The sequence below is a fragment of the Vulpes vulpes genome, chromosome 5 (genome assembly GCF_048418805.1).
Source record: "Vulpes vulpes isolate BD-2025 chromosome 5, VulVul3, whole genome shotgun sequence".
Classification (NCBI taxonomy): domain Eukaryota; kingdom Metazoa; phylum Chordata; class Mammalia; order Carnivora; family Canidae; genus Vulpes; species Vulpes vulpes.
The window spans coordinates 3013264-3030117 of NC_132784.1; the positions used below are offsets into that span (position 1 = coordinate 3013264).

At 36.4% G+C, this 16854-nt stretch overlaps 1 protein-coding gene across 5 annotated transcripts in view; it reads left to right on the forward strand.

Moving 5' to 3' along the window:
* WDR33 (WD repeat domain 33) overlaps nucleotides 1–16854 on the forward strand; it is a 110493-nt gene that overhangs the window by 77547 nt on the left and 16092 nt on the right. For 4 of the 5 annotated variants that reach the window (XR_012001469.1, XM_026015680.2, XM_072757464.1 and 1 more), the window contains exons 8-15: nucleotides 11673–11799; nucleotides 12944–13098; nucleotides 13193–13271; nucleotides 13912–14022; nucleotides 14565–14659; nucleotides 14874–14960; nucleotides 15176–15315; nucleotides 15902–16054. Coding sequence is in view for 4 of the 5 variants with exons in the window: in XM_026015680.2 (XP_025871465.1) it covers nucleotides 11673–11799; nucleotides 12944–13098; nucleotides 13193–13271; nucleotides 13912–14022; nucleotides 14565–14659; nucleotides 14874–14960; nucleotides 15176–15315; nucleotides 15902–16054 (947 nt within the window). In the remaining variant the exon portion in view is untranslated. Of the gene's footprint in view, nucleotides 1–2061; nucleotides 2946–11672; nucleotides 11800–12943; nucleotides 13099–13192; nucleotides 13272–13911; nucleotides 14023–14564; nucleotides 14660–14873; nucleotides 14961–15175; nucleotides 15316–15901; nucleotides 16055–16854 lie in introns of those variants that run through there. The other variant, XM_026015684.2, reaches the window with a different exon arrangement.

Here is a 16854-nt window from a genome sequence, read left to right on the forward strand (position 1 = left end):
TCATTGTCTTGTTTTCCTGTTTGATCCTGCTTTTTTTTCATTAGGGCTTTTAGTCACGGCTTCTTTTCATTCTTGGCCAACTGCTGGCACTAGGGACTTTACTGTTATTATTGTAGCATACATACATAGGCTGTGCTCTTTCTAATAGTCTCGCTATTGCCAGACCTTCCTATCATTCTTTTAAAGGTTTTTTGGTTTTTATACTTAACTTTATAGTTTTTCAAGTGATGACTATATGCTACTTTTTTAAGACTATTATACCGTCTGTGTATTACTATTGAATTATGAATGTGTGCAGAAATGTTTGCTAGAGAACCTTGACTCTCTGATTACACACACACATACACCAGTGCACACTTTTTCATAAAGGACATTGTAGCTGGTTTCTGCCTTGTGTGTGGGACATCAGGTATCTCCCACCTCAGACTAATGAATGGCTGATATGCTTTGTGATACTGGTTGTTAATATTTGGAACAATAAAATAGCAATGAGGTTTAAAGAATACTCAGTTGTTGCATTCCTTCCCTTTAAGCTGCTTTGATGAATATTCTACAAAATAGCTTTTTGTCTTTTTAAATTCTTTAAATTAAAAATAGAAAAAGAGCCAACAAAGGGGAATTTGCTGTTGGGCAGGAAACATGCTGAAAATCTTCTGTTTTTTGTTTTTAAAAATTTTTAAATTTTTATTAAAGATTTTACTTATTTATTCATGAGAGAGAGAGAGAGAGAGAGAGAGAGGCAGAGACACAGGCAGAGGGAGAAGCAGGCTCCCTGCTGGGAGCCTGATGTGGGACGCCTGATGTGGAACTCAATCTCAGGACCTTGGGATCACAACCTGAGCCGGAGGCAGATGCTCAACCACTGAGTAGTCACCCAGGTGCTCCTTTCTTTCTGCTTATTATAACAGAAGAATATAGAGGATCAACACTCATTCTGTACACTCTCAGGCAATGGTTTGGGAAACAAATGTAGATTTTCTTGTTGCATCAGACATCTGATTGTTTTTCTCCCTTTCATAGTTGTCAGGATTTTTCTAAATACAGTCTTCACAGTTGACTCAAATGGAAATTGTACTTTTCTCTATCACACCCTTCCTCCATATTATTGTATAAGTTTAATAGTCTGATACATGTTTCAGCAAAACTTACACTTGTATATATTTTTATTGGACTCAGAAGTTATGTCATATATTCATAAAAATTTTTTGCTTTGATGCCAGAAGTAGTTACATGGCATTAGTCTTGTGTATGCTTAATTTCAGTTTTCAAATAAGATTTATTTAGAGAGATGGTGCATGTGAGACGGTGAGAGAGAGAGTGAGTGTGTGAGTGGAGGAGGGCAGGGGCAGAGGGAGAAGGGAGAGAGAATCCCAAGCAGACTTCACACTGGGTGCAGAAACCCATGTGGGGCTCCATCCCAGGACTCCGAGATCAGGACCGGAACCAAAACTAAGAGTCGGACGCTTAACCGACCCAGGTGCCCCTTAATTTCAGTTTTTAATCTACTTGACAATTTCTTTTAGGTCAGCCTTTGTCAGTCTTCTATATAAATACATGGTACAGATAATAGAAACCATTTTACTTGTATATACAAATTAAATGTGTGATTTAGGTAGGAGATTGGCAAATTTATTATATATCTACATTTTTGGTTTACTTTTTTTTAAAGATTTTATTTATTTATTCATGAGAGACACAGAGAGGGGCAGAGACATAGAGAAGCAGGCTCCTCACAGGGGAGCCCAATGTGGGACTTGATCCTTGGACCCAGGATCACACCCTGAGCTGAAGGCAGATGCTCAACTGCTGAGCCACCCAGGCATCCCTATCTCCTTGTTTCATTTGAGTTTTTGTGTTTGCATACTGGATACTCTTCTGACACTATGCATGTCACAATTTTTTATAACCTGATAAACATTTTTGTGTTACCACTCAATTGTGTCAAATTCTTATATTTTGCTGTGCTTTTTTCTGAATTTTTTAAAAGAACACATTACAGTATGGTTAAAAGTCCTTTTACGTGCCTCCCTTCTCAATACACTTTCTCTTTTTCCCCCGAAGGTGTCCACTCTCTTTGATTTAGGTTCATCATTGCCAAACAACATAATCTAGCATTTCAAAATTTCTCAGATTCATCTTCTGAGGAACTTCGAAGTGCTTTGAAGTAAAAAGACTCCTGCTCAGATTCTCACCTGCAGATTTATAACCTATATTGAAAGCACCGAAGGCTCTCAGACATGGGAAAAAAAATAATTTTTAAAATTTACCATTGCCCTGTCTTTGACCACAGAACTCCTCCACCCAGGATTCTGTGCTCTGTTGTGGCTTGGAACATGCTTCTTGAAAACACTGTTTAGAGGTATATGGTTTCCATGATTGACTTTCCATTTAATTTTATAGATGTTCACTTTCTAGATTTAGATAACAGAAGTATTAATAATATTACTTTCAGTTGATGTTGACTGTTGGATCAAAAATATTTAAAATCATTTTGCAAAAAAGGGAGGTAAAATGTTAATAAATTGCATATTCATTGGCCAGCGTACAAGTTACTTATGCTGTTTCATCTTTTTAAAATTCTTGAGTCCGCTAATCTGTTGAATACTGAAATGTCTGGCTGTGGACCATGGCAACAAATACCCTTTGCCTTAAACTGATCTGTTACATTTTATGTTTCTGTGGCTGGAAGTAGACTGAGTTTGTTAATGTTTGATGCATTTTCTTAAATAACAGTTCTTCAACTGTTAATGTACAAGATGGTACTTGAATTCTTTGTTTGATTTTTCCTTCCTGTATTAGAAAATCTTGGTGCTTTTTGTAAGTTATGTATAAAAGAAACTTTCTTAAGATTTGTTCATATACTGGTCTGATCCAGGAAAAATAAAATGGGAAAATGAACACTATTTTTGACCTTCAAATAAAACTATATTGGTTTTCAGACTGTTTACCGAGCCTTGGGGTCATATCCATTGTGTTAAGGCAGGACAATTTACCTGTGTGGGATAATAGGTCCCTTAGGATGTGGTGAGGGTGTGGAGGAGAGATGAGGTTCTTGAAAAATACACAAAGACACACAGTTTAGATACAATATCACAGAAACCTATAAAGGAAGAGTGGAAATTCCTTTACTGGTTTCTAGTTGTCACTACACTACAGCTTATGGTTCTGAGATAGGAGATGATAAATAGGGAAACCTTTCACTTTGTATAAAAATACACCTGGAACTGTTTACAAAATATCAAAGACTAAACCATCTGCCCTGCTATTAGAATTTTAGGGTTTATTAAGGAGTCTCTGCATTTTATTTCTAGGATCTCCCTTAAAACACACACACCCTCAGCAGCTTTTCATTAGGAGAAATTGTTTTGCATTCTGCATCTTGCTATTTTAGCCATAGTTATGTAACATTTTTTAAAGGAGATTTTTCTGTTTTCATTTGTGGAGAAAAGTCTCTAAAGAACCTGTGTTGTTTTGTTAGCTTAATTTAGTCTTTGTTCTGAAAACATTTTTATTCTAATTTTCCTGAAAGTTATTGTATCTGGACCGTATGATTCCCCAGTGTTCAGTCCTCATTTTGTTTGGTGATCACATATTTTTAGAGATTGACATCCATAATAAGAGTTCAATAAGTGCGGGCAGCCCGGGTGGCTCAGCGGTTTAGCGCCACCTTCGGCCCAGGGCCTGCCTGACCTTGGAGACCTGGGATCGAGTCCCGCATCGGGCTCCCTGCATGGAGCCTGCTTCTCCTTCTGCCTGTGTCTCTGCCTCTCTCTCTCTCTCTCTCTCTCTCTCTGTGTGTGTGTGTCTCTCTCATGAATAAATAAATAAAATCTTAAAAAAAAAGTCGAATAAGTGTTGCTGTTAACGTACACTTATTTTGAATTAATGAGCCAGTGAAAGAGCACATAAATGAATGTGTGAAAGAATGATCAAGTGGAATAAGTAAAATTGTTTTCTTCCCATTTGGTATAAATCCTAATGTACAGTTAATGGTTATATTTTGCAATTATTCTTTTTTTTAATACATTTATTTTTTATTGGTGTTCAATTTACCAACATACAGAATAACTAGTAAATTAAACAACTTTGGTGTGTCAGACACAGTCTACAAGGTAGTGCTACCGGTCTCCCAAAATATGCTAATTCTGTGACCATTCATTGAGCTAGGACCAAAGAGAGTGTTAGCTAGCCAAGAAATGATGCAAAATTCACTCCCTCCAAGGCTAAAAAAGTAACCCAGTATGGTGGAGTTAGGTCATGGTTGCCACATTCCTCTCTTTTTCCCCCCCACATTCCTTTATTCTTAATAAGACCCTGGTCTTCAGAGTCAATCTGATTACTTCTCAGAAAGGTAAAAGAAATAATTCTTACTTATTTTTAAATTTTACCCCTAAATTCTTTTCTTATGTAGTTCTGAGACATGGAAAGGTATACAGAAGTTTGTCTACTACAACCTGCTCAGTTACATTTGATTGAGAAGTGAAATGAAAGGAACTACAGTTGACCCTTATACAACACTGAGGGAGCTGGTTAGAGGTGTTGATCCTTCACTGCAGTCTAAGATCTATGTATAACTTTTGACACCCTAAAATCTTTACTGATAACCTACTGTTGACCAGAAAGCCTTTCTGATAACATAGTTGATTACCACATATTTTGTATGCTGTATGTATTATATGCTATATTCTTAACAATAAAGCAGAAAAAAAATGTTAAAAAGAAAATCATAAGGAATAGAAAATACATTTATAATACTGTGTATTGAAAAATATTTGCATTTAAATAGTCCTGTATAGTTCAAACCCCTGTTCAAGGGTCAACTGTATTTTGCCACTTCATTTGGATGTTGAATTTAGTAGCTGAAAGGAAGATAGCAATGGGAAGAAAATTTGGGCTACCTCTGGCACTGGCCTAGCCCTTTTAGGCCTCAGTTTCATGTGACAGCTTCAGGGCTGGATACCTTTGCAGGTCTTGCCTAGCTCTTGTAGCAATTGAAGATACCTTTTTTTTGGTTATTATGTAACTGAATAAAAATAACATGGGAACTTAAGTAGAAACTTTCTTTAAAATGACTGAATTTAAATCAGTGTTGTCCAGAAGGCCTTTTTTGTGATGATGGAATTACTCTAGATCTGTGTTATCCAGCATACTAGCCATTAGTCACATGTGGCCATTGAGCGCTTGAATCATCACTAGTGTGACTGAGGAACCTAAATTTTAACTTTGATTAAGACAAATATAAGTAGCCACATGTGGCTGATTAGTTACTGTATTGGACAGTGTAGGTTAAATCCTTAAGTATTTTCAAATATTTAAAGGGAATTCAACACATAGATCAATTATGACAGTCTTGATCTTTATGCAACGATTTGTACCTGGAATCTCTTAACTTTAGAATTTGGCAATTGCACCTCCATCTTTCAACACTGAAATCTTTCTTCCAGTGTATCCTCCCTTTCTAATTGCCATCAAGTATGGATAGGGACTATGACCTTTCCCAGGGATCCTGGAGTCTTTACTTGGTAACCATACACCTGTATCACTGGCTTTTTAAAGCGGTAATCCTACCAAAGACTGTATGTGTTTACCACAGTCTACCTGTAGACTCCCGTCACTTCCTGCAAGGCTGTACCTTGTCCTGAGTTAGGCTTTGTAGTATCTGGAGTGGGTTTGATGTTGAGAATTTTATCTTCATACTGTCTTACAGGCCTTATTCTGAAACATTTTAATTAAGGGCCACTTTATACTTGGTCTTCCATTGGCAAGATGTTTTTAGTACTAAAATATTTAGGTTATTGGGCCATAAATTCACTTGAATGACTCTTCCATTAAGTTTGTGTTAATTCCTTCAGTATTGCAAACACTAACTACACTCTTGAAATGTCCACATTTGGGAATCACAAAGAATTTCAAATGATTCTATCCTGATATTCTGGACCTTTGAAATGATAAAAATTAGTATAGAGACATTCTTTTGGTTTAATGGTTAAATTGATAAATTATGTGTTTCAGATTCCCATCATTTTTCTGTGAGAGAGTAATATATATAAAATTAAGTTTTTGTATATGGCATTCAGCTCACAAAACCCATAATATCTTTGAAACTTAATTCAGACATACTGAGTCTGAGAGCCGTCTGAAGAAGTACATTCACTGAGACTTTGAAGTCCCATCTTCCAGGACCATGAGCACCGGTTCTATACTGGCAAAGGCACTAGTATGTATCCATCATTGAGGTTTGAGTGGAGGGACACCAAAGGCAGTTGCCATTAGATAAAGTAATAAAAGAACATGTTGACAACTTCAGACAGCATGAGTAATGCCTTCTTATTCTCGTAGCATTTCTTCTCTCTAAAAAATGATCACCATCTTAACTTTTCTTTTTTACAAGTTGGAGTAAGTTACACTTAGCTTTTCTGCTTGTATTTTTTTTTAAAAGGCTATTGAGGTATAAGTTACATATGGTAATATTCACCCTTTTAGGTATACAGTTCTATGAATTTTGACAAATACATATACTATAATGAAGATATATAACATTTCAGTCCCTTCAAAACCCATTTCTCTGCTTCATTTTTGTAACCACCACCATATGAAGATATAGAATATTTCCATCACCCCCCAAAACTTCCCTCTTCCTCAGCTATATTATATTCATTATGGATTTACCTTAATTTTCCTAAATACACTATCATTGGTTTTTAGGTGTTGCCAGTCTCGCAATTCAAACAAGGAACAATAAATATCTTTGTAAAATTTGGTGTGCTTTTACAGCTATAGACGTAGGGTAAATTCCTACTTGAATTAAGGGCTATAACATTTTGAAGAAATTGTACCAATTTGCTTTCCAGCCCATTATGGATGACAGTGCCTGTTCCTCTTTTATTATCACGGCGTGTCACCAAATTTAATTTTTGCTACTTTGATGAAGAAAATATCATCTAGCAAAATAACTTGCATTCACTAGTGGGCTTTTTTTTCTCATTTAAAAAATATTAGAAAGTTTATACACATTCACACATACACACGTGTTATTTATGATTATAACTATAATATAACATTAGAGAAAATGTGAAAACTTCACCTTGATTTCTGCTATTTCAGTAGACTTTTTATTTGCTGCCTATTACCATCTACATTTTTGTATGTATACATGAACATTCTTATAATCACCTCCATGGCATATGCACAGTTTATGTGTGCATTTTGTTTGCTGTTTTTATTACTTATTTATTTTTAAGATTTTATTTTTGAGTTATCTCTACATCCAGTGTGGGGCTTGAACTCAGAACCCCGAGATGGAGAGTTGCATATCTCAATGACTGAGCCAGCTGGGTGCCCCTTGTTTGCTGTTTTAAAATTCATTTTATTTTGTGAGCATTTTCGTTTGTTCCTAGAATCCTCATTTTAATAGTTGTATGTCCTTTTTTTCTGGGCCATGACACAGTTCATTTAATTATCACACCTCTAAAATTTGTTGACACTTTCACTATTTTGAACAGAGTTTCAAATGCCATCTTTAAAATATAAAAGTTAAAATTCTTTAGGTTATTTTCTTAGGTTAAATTTTTATTAGTATCATTGTTCTGGATCTAGCTGTGTCAACATTGACATGAGAGGGTACAATTTTATCATTTGAAATAGTTTTTGTCACTTCATTGAGAATTCAGTAACATTTTTTTTTACCAAAGAAGGAAGCAGTTGCAAGTGTGCTTCTACGCCAGGTTAAGCTATTTATTTTTCCTCCTTTTAATTTGAAAAAATTATAAAAATGATACGTGCTACTTGCAATAATTTCATATCCACTTTTTAGAGGTTTTCAGTCAACTCCTATTTAGTAAATTAAATTAAAAATTTTTAGTTGAATTTTTTTCCCCCATGAATGAAAGAAGATCATTCATTCATGTTTTAGTATTTAAAAATTACCAAACAATATACAGTGAAGTCTCCTTACCCAATTCCCTCTCTTGGGGGTAGTATAGTCAGATTCTCATGGTTTTTTTTTTTTTTTTTTCAGTTACATTTTATGGATTTTTGAGCAAATATATGTGTGTGCTTTGTGTATGTGTGTGTCTCTTTTTAAGCCATAAATGTTGGGGTGGTGCACTTATTTTTGTATATATTTTCTTAGATAAGTCTTTTATTTGTATTTAATTTTTAAAAAGTAGATGACACATGCCTATGGTTCAAAAATAAAATAATGTAAAGACATGAATAGTTGCCGTCCCATCTGTTCCCTGTCTGCTATCTTTCAGTGAGTCTTTTCCTCCTGTAACTCTTAGACTAACCTTTCTACATCTAATGAGGCAGGATAGAATAGGCATTAAGAGTTAGGGCTTGGGGACCAGCCCCCTGCATTCAAGATGTCTGCTCAGCTGCGTACCAGCTGTGTGATCATGGGCAAGTTGTTTAACCTATCTGTGCCTTGTAATTTTCATATGTAGAGTATTAGTATACATGCTTTACTTAGGATAGCACTATACATATATGGTGTATGTGTGCTTTTTAGTAGTAGTATTTTTGTTACTAAGGACAGTAACCAATAAAATAATACCCAAGAATCAGAACCAATCAGTTGGGTTTATATTAGTGATATGTATGGATTTGAGTAAATTCCTCACTTGTTTGGATTCTGCTTAAATAGATTCTATTTTATTTTTAAAAATTTTATGGGGCATCTGGGTGGCTCAGTGGTTGAATGTCTGCCTTTGGCTCAGGTCGTGATCCTGGGGTCCTGGGATCGAGTCCTGCACCGGGCTCCCCCTGGGGAGCCTGCTTCTCCCTCTGCCTGTGTCTCTGCCTCTCTCTCTTTGTCTCTCATGAATAAATAAAAAAAAAAATAAAATAAATAAAAATATTTATTCGAAAGTGAGGGGGAGGGGCAGAGGGAGAAGAATAGAGAAATTTAAGCAAACTCTGTGCTGAGCATGGGACTGACATAGGGCTCAATCTCACGACCCTAAGATCATGACATGACATGAAACCAAGAGTTGGATGCTTACTGACTATGCCAGCCACCCAGGTACCTTCAAATTTTAAAAAATGTCAGAAAAGAAAATGAAAGCAGCTAAAATATATTTTGTTGTTCCTTTTTTGCGGAATTGATTTTTTTTTTTTTTGTATATATCTGTTTAGACTAAACATACGTTATGTAATGAAAGTATCCCAGAAGAGATGAGGGTAGAGGTGGATGTTAAGGACTATGAAATGTTTTTGCACAGTACATCACATTTTAAGTGTTTTCTCATATATTTTCCAAATTTGGTTAAAATGCACACATATGCTTTTAAATTCCCTTTTTAGGATCAAATTGTTAATGACATTAAAAATTCTTAGGGTGCTTGGCTGGCTCCATCAGGAAAGGATATGACTCTTGATCTTGGGGTTGTGAGCTCAAGCCCCACACTGGGTGTATTAGATTACTTAAGTAAATTTTAAAAAAATGAAAAAAATTTCTTAAGCGAAGCAAGGGGCTGGGAGACTGAATTGTATTTCTATTCAATTTTTCATCCTCAGTTCTTTTTCTTAATAAAATCAAAGCAGCAACAAAACCTCTTTTCCCCTTTTCATGTTCAGATCCCAGTTACAAAATTATATATGTTCACTGTAGAAAATATAAATACAAAACAATCAAAATAAAAAATAAAAACAAAACACAGAAAGAAGAATCACCCTACTATCTCTACTTAGCTTAATGTTTTTGTTAACAGTTTGGTGTCTAGACTTCTTGCATTTTTCTCTAGATAAGTGTACACACACACTCATGGTATTAATTTGCTTGTCTTTTACAGTGTTATGGAATCAAGAGTGCTGCACACACGGGTGTTTTTCTTTTTTTAGATTGTATCGTGAACATTTAAATTATATAATTAAATTACTGTAGTATCATTTATAACAGGTGCATCATATTCCATTGAGCATATATGCCATACTGAAATATATTTTTTAATATATTTCCTTTGCAAGGGCATTTAAAAATAAGCTATCAGTAAACATTCTTTAGACAAATCTTTTTGGACATCCCATTATTAGGATAAATTCTGAGGCAGGAGTTCTTGGGTTGTAGGCTATGCATGTTTTTCATGCTTTGGAACACCTCCAACCTGTTGTCCAGGCAGTTGGTATCTCCCTACATACTTCCCAACATGGGGTCTTATCTTTAGATAAGTCCATGCCTATTTGAGATGCAAATCACTCCCCTTCTGAATTGGTGCAGATTCACTTTCCATTGCCTCTAGGATCATCCCTTCCTTCTTCCCTTCTTCCCTCTCTTGCTATTCTTCCATATCCTTCCTCCTTCCCACCTCAGACTTCATAGAAGATTGATTTGGTCCTGGTTAGAGAGGGACCTGTTTCAAATACTTTTCACCTCACTCTTCACATGCTTTGTAGTGTATTTGCTATATAAAATGTTCCTGAGGCCTTTTCTGGATAGCACTGATTTTTCAAAAATCTTACTTCTTTCAGTTCCGTAAGTTCTGATTTTCACTTTTGTGATTTTTAGTATCAGTTAATGTGTTCCTTTTGTGAAGTGACCTCATGCTCTAGCACAGTGCTTTTGGAATCCTGTAGGCCAGGTTCAGAGTCCAGCTCCTGTTCTTGTTGACTAGCTTTGGAAACTAGGACATCTTATTTAACCCTTGCAGTCCTTCTGTTTCTCTTTTTCACTTACAGCATGGCTATAATGATAATGCCTCAGGATTTTGTGAGGATTTAAAGAAGTGGTATTTGTAAGTGTTCAGTACATGGTCTAACATATAGTAAGCACTCAACAGAGTAGCTCTTACCATCATATCATCTGGCATGTGTGTGAATGAAGCAGGGATTGGTTTTCTTGTTTTACATTTCAGTAAATGGATTCCGTCCAAAAGATGGAATGAATACTTTTCCTACTACCACATCTAGAAAGCACTGGCACGTGAAACTGAATTTAGGACTTTTGATCTATAAGGACTACTGCAAAGTGGGGAAACTACCGTGAATGACAAAAATAGTGCCCACTAATTTTTTTTCATTTGTTTTTATTGAAGTTCGATTTGCCAACATATAGTATAACACCCAGTGCTCGTCCCATTAAGTGCCCTCCTCAAGTGCCCAGCACCCAGTTACCCCCAACCCCCTACCCACCTCCCCTTCCGAAAGCCTTTTTTTGTTTCCCAGAGTTTCTTAACTCTCATGGTGTGTCTCCCTCTCTAATTTTTCCCACTCAGTTCCCCTCCTTTCCCTTGTAGTGCCTTTCACCTATTTCTTATATTCCCCATATGAGTGAAACCATATGATGATTGACCTTCTCCAATTGACTTATTTCACTTAGCATAATACCCTCCAGTTGCATTCACATCAAAACAAATGGTGGATATTTGTCCTTTCTGATGTGCCCAGTAATTAAGATCATCCAAAAAAAAAAAAAAAATGGCATGAAAAGCTTTAAATATGAGGCTTGAATAGTGTGCAGCTTCCAGAAAGCTTTGACTGGCCTATCAGAAGTAGGCAAGAAGATGAGCTTAGTTGCAGAACTGAAATGCTTCCTGTGCACCTTTGCCTCAAAAGAGGTTGCTCTATCCAAGAGTCTTTTCAGATTTCGTAAGTTTGTCTGCTCTGGTTTAAATTAAAATGGAGTACTTCTTTAAATATATGACTGACTAGGTTTTATTTTGACTTGTTTCCAACAGGGCATGGTGCAGATGTGAAATGTGTAGACTGGCATCCAACAAAAGGGTTAGTTGTTTCAGGAAGTAAAGATAGTCAACAGCCAATCAAGTTCTGGGATCCCAAGACTGGGCAGAGTCTTGCAACACTGTAAGTAATAGGAACCCCATCTTGGTTCCTAAACAAAGGGGAACAAGGCTGCCTGTATTCTATAAGTTTGAGCCTTCTCTCCTCCCATGTATTCATGAAAAACTAGGTTAGACAGCGGATGAACTTGTACCTAGGGTCTTCTTATAAATTAAATATGATTTTTGTTCTGCCATATGTATCTAAATTTAATTTGTGTATCCCTTGGGGTGGGGGCAGGAAGGGTGATGAGGAGAAGGTAGTTCTCACTGTTCTAGGTTGTGGTCTCTCCTCATGCTATATTTTGTCACTATGTGGAGCTGAGGCATGTGCTACTTACTAGATATAGCCCAGCTCTCTCCATCTCACTACATCTATTTGTAGAGAAGTTTTCTCTCCAGTTTTGAATCTGTTTTCATTTTTTATCTAAGGTGCTTACTTACGATGCAGACTTATAATAAAGTTTTGTCTTTTTAAAAGTATCTCTATTATATTTTATAGTATTATATTTTATATTATTATAGTTTATATTATTTTATTATTATCCTTCAACATTCATAGTTAACTGAGTGTGTTATTAACATGTTTTTGACCACACCCCTGTATCCTGGTCCTTCTGAGTGGAAAGTGAGCCAAATCCAGAGTAAGCTGGTTGGAGCAAGGCTGTCTTGTTGCATAACTCCGAGGCTACAACCAAATAGAACAGCTTGTGACTAGTGCTCCTTGGAGATGTGCATTTTGCAGGCCTTGGCTTGTTGTGTTTTTAGTTCAAATTAACCCTCAAACTGTCCTGTGCCCTTTTTAAATACTTTGTCTTAATGAGAGGAGCGTCACTGAACTTTGAAAATTTAATGAGCTTTATCAAATATTGATTTATGTGTTCAAGTGCCTGCTTCACAGATAAGGTTTTCTGTACAGTTGAAGCTCTGCTATTTTAATTGGTTAATGAAAACTACACTTAGATAATGGACATTAAGAAGTAATAAAGCATGTAGCATCACAAGACCACAGTTTAAAAGTACAATAGGAAGAAATGAATCAGAGACAGAAATAAATGTCCAGACCTCTTGCTGTCCTGACCCATGTGCTTTTGGAGAAAAATGGCCATTGTATCAATTTATACTCGTTTTGTATTCTGACAAATATTTTCTTGGTACTCTGTTTCTAGTCATGCCCATAAAAACACCGTGATGGAAGTGAAATTAAATCTCAACGGCAATTGGCTGCTCACTGCATCACGTGACCACCTCTGTAAACTTTTCGATATCCGAAACCTGAAAGAAGAGCTGCAAGTCTTCCGAGGTCATAAGAAAGAAGCCACAGGTCAGTGGCTAGGGCATGCTTCTCATTCTGACTACTGTTTGTAGTGTGCTGAGATCCTAATAATTTTGCCTTTCCCCATGTTTTTGTTTTACAGCTGTGGCCTGGCATCCTGTTCACGAAGGACTTTTTGCCAGTGGAGGGTCCGATGGCTCTTTGCTATTCTGGCATGTTGGGTATGTAATACTTATTTTTAAAGAAGTTATATAATTTATGAAGAGAGTACCCGAAAGTGTAAAACATAACATTTTGTGTTTTTCCTGAGTATTCAAATGTCCTATATCAGAGACTTCCTGCAGTTTTCAATTCTGTAAACCCAGCTTGGAATAGAAAATTTAGCACCTCTATTTCTGCATGTGGAAGTCATTAAGGGAGAGTAAAGCACATTTCCTTGTTTCTTATTGGTGAATTCATTCTGAAGCATTTTTCCCTCTGAAATATTCCTCCAATAAAAGAATATGTTGCGGGATCCCTGGGTGGCGCAGCGGTTTGGCGCCTGCCTTTGGCCCGGGGCGCGATCCTGGAGACCCGGGATCGAATCCCACGTCGGGCTCCCGGTGCATGGAGCCTGCTTCTCCCTCTGCCTGTGTCTCTGGCTCTGTCTCTCCTTCTATCTCTCAAGAATAAATAAATAAAATCTTTAAAAAAAGAAAAAAAAAAAGAATATGTTGCTGATGACAAATGAATACACCTGAAACATGTAGAACTGACCAGATTCAAAGAAACAGGCTTTGGTAGCTTTGTGTTACAGTAAAAGAAAATATCTTTTTTAAAATAAGTTTTGTGAAAAGACTTCTTTCTGTGGTGATATTACAGGGTAGAGAAAGAAGTGGGTGGGATGGAGATGGCCCATGAAGGAATGATCTGGAGTCTGGCTTGGCATCCTCTTGGACATATACTCTGCTCAGGTTCAAATGACCATACTAGGTAAGCTTTATATAAAAAATAATAAGGAATTACTGTGTTCATGGAGCAGCAGAAAATGAAGATTTATATTTATTTTATTGATAGATAAATGTATTAATTTGTAGTCCAACTTCTTAGGAACATTTTTGTAGTGGTTTATAAATAAGTATGCAATAATAAGAAGAAGATAGAGTATTGAGTAAGACTTTGTTATTCAAATTCTTATAAAAAAAATCTTTTGAGGGGCACTTGGGTTGCTCGGTGGTTGAGCATCTGCCTTTGGCTCAGGTCATGATCCCAGGGTCCTGGGATCGAGTCCCACATGAGGCTCCCTGCAGGGACCCTCTTCTCTCTCTGCCTGCATCTCTGCCTTTCTGTGTGTCTCATGAATAAATAAATAAATTCTTTAAAAATAAATCTTTTGACATTTTAAATTTTTAGAAGAAAGGCATTGTAAAACTTTATTATGTTTACCAGTGGATTGCTTGGTACTCTCAAGTGCCCAGAAATACACTGAAACTGTCCTCTACCCTTAACCCCTCTAATCACTTTTATTTCAATAGCAAATTCTGGACCCGAAATCGACCAGGTGATAAAATGCGAGATCGATATAATCTCAATCTGTTGCCTGGAATGTCTGAAGATGGAGTAGAATATGGTGAGACTCTTACACATTTATTCTTCTTTGAAATCTGATATTCTCTTATTAAATTGTTAGTTGTGGAAAAGATAATATAAAACTAACTTTACTTTTATAGTTTACTGATTGATAAAATCACCAATAGTATGTTTCATTTTTATAAAGTATTCATTTTATTGGGCCACTATGTTTATAAAATCTCTGTTGACAATAGATGTATTCCTCTTTATAGATGACCTTGAACCTAATAGCCTGGCAGTAATTCCAGGAATGGGAATACCAGAACAACTAAAATTAGCTATGGAACAAGAGCAGATGGGTAAGAGTATGTTTTATTTTTATAAAATTTTTGTAGACTTATTTCTTACCTTCATGATACTAAATTATTTTGAAAATGCCAAAATGATTTATGTAAACTGCATAAAATGTAAACTGCATATTCTTTAAAATCTATTCTTCCAAAAATGTGTTCACTGATGAAATGGCCACTTTGCTCTCATTTCCTTGGCTAACTGATCCTTTTTGTGGTTACAGGAAAAGATGAGTCAAATGAAATTGAAATGACAATTCCAGGTTTAGACTGGGGAATGGAAGAGGTGATGCAAAAGGATCAGAAAAAAGTTCCTCAGAAGAAAGTTCCTTATGCAAAACCTATTCCTGCTCAGTTCCAGCAGGTGAGTAGCAGCAGCCTAGTCTATGCACTGGGAGGTTCTGCCCAGTGAGTTTTGCATCAGTTCATGTGTGGAAGGTATTTCTGTACTACAGACTTCTTTGGAGTACTCTAAGACAAAGTTCCCATCTGCTGCTCTGCATCTAGTTCTGAGTTTGTCATGACTCTTGTAGCTCTTTTATTCTCACCTACTTCTTATTGTCCAAGCTATCAAAGGAAGGAGAAGAGAGAAGCATGGAGCAGAGAGAGTATGTTGACTCTCCTCTACTTTGTTTGTCTGTCTTCTGCTTTATTTGTTCACTCAACACTAAATGCATGTGCCCTTTTGAAGGGGGTGGGCAGGCTTTTCATTCTTAATAACATGTAAGGGCTTACAGTTTTTATCAAGTTAGTAGTTTCTACCTGATATTGTGCTTGCCTGACTCCATTCTTGTTGCTAAGAAGGAGCATTAGAGATAAAGGCAGTACACCAGGTGAGCCAACTTGTATTCAGCAGGTTGGGATGGTCAGCGACATGACAATGTTTTTCTCGTTCTCTCATTAAAATATACACACTTAGGGTATATTTTAATATTCTCTTCTTTCCCAAGGCTTGGATGCAAAATAAAGTTCCAATTCCTGCCCCAAATGAGGTACTGAATGACAGAAAAGAGGACATTAAATTGGAAGAGAAGAAGAAAACACAAGCAGAAATTGAACAAGAAATGGCCACATTACAATATACTAACCCACAGCTTCTGGAGGTGTGTAACACTCTTTAGGGGGGTTTAAGATGATCTAAGAAAGTAGTGTTAACATTTTGTTATTGATATGCTCTTAGGGAGAAGGGAAGGGATTCTCAGGTGGGTCTGATGAACACTACTCTTTTTTTCTGTTTTTCTAATTTTGAAGTATAATTGACATACAATGACATAGTAGTGTCAGGTGTGAAAGAATTCTGTTTCTTAGACTTTTAAAACCAGATCAGTCAAGCAGTGAATAGACGTAAGTTAAATATACATTTTTTAAGAAGATTTATTTATTTGAGAGAGAGTGTGAGTGTGTACAGGGGGAAAGGCAGAAGGAGAGGAAGATAGAAAATCTTGAGTGGACTCCGCACTGAGTGCAGAGCTCAATCTGAGACTTGATCCCACAATCCTGAGATCATTATCTGAGTCCAAATCAGGAGTCTGACATTTAACCAGCTGAGCCACTCTGGCACCCCTAAATATACATTTTTTAATAGAAAAGGTAAAGCCAACATAGCCTTATCCACAAATAAAATAATTTTTCTTTTTCTGTCTGCTCTAGAGCAGGTGGTTTGCTCTTCTTTTTTTTTTTTTTTTTTGAGCCTTTGACAGTTACCAAGAATGATAAAGTAAGTTATTGAATATAATAAGATGAGTATAAATAATCCTGGCTGCTGTTTCCCAGTATTTAAAAAGAGGGAGTCTAGAGTGAGTCTGGAAGCTTGTGTGCTCTTAGAATATCTGAATGTTACATGGATTCTAGTTAACTGGAGTGTTGAGAGGTCGATGCCTTATATTCGTATTGAGGCTCCCTC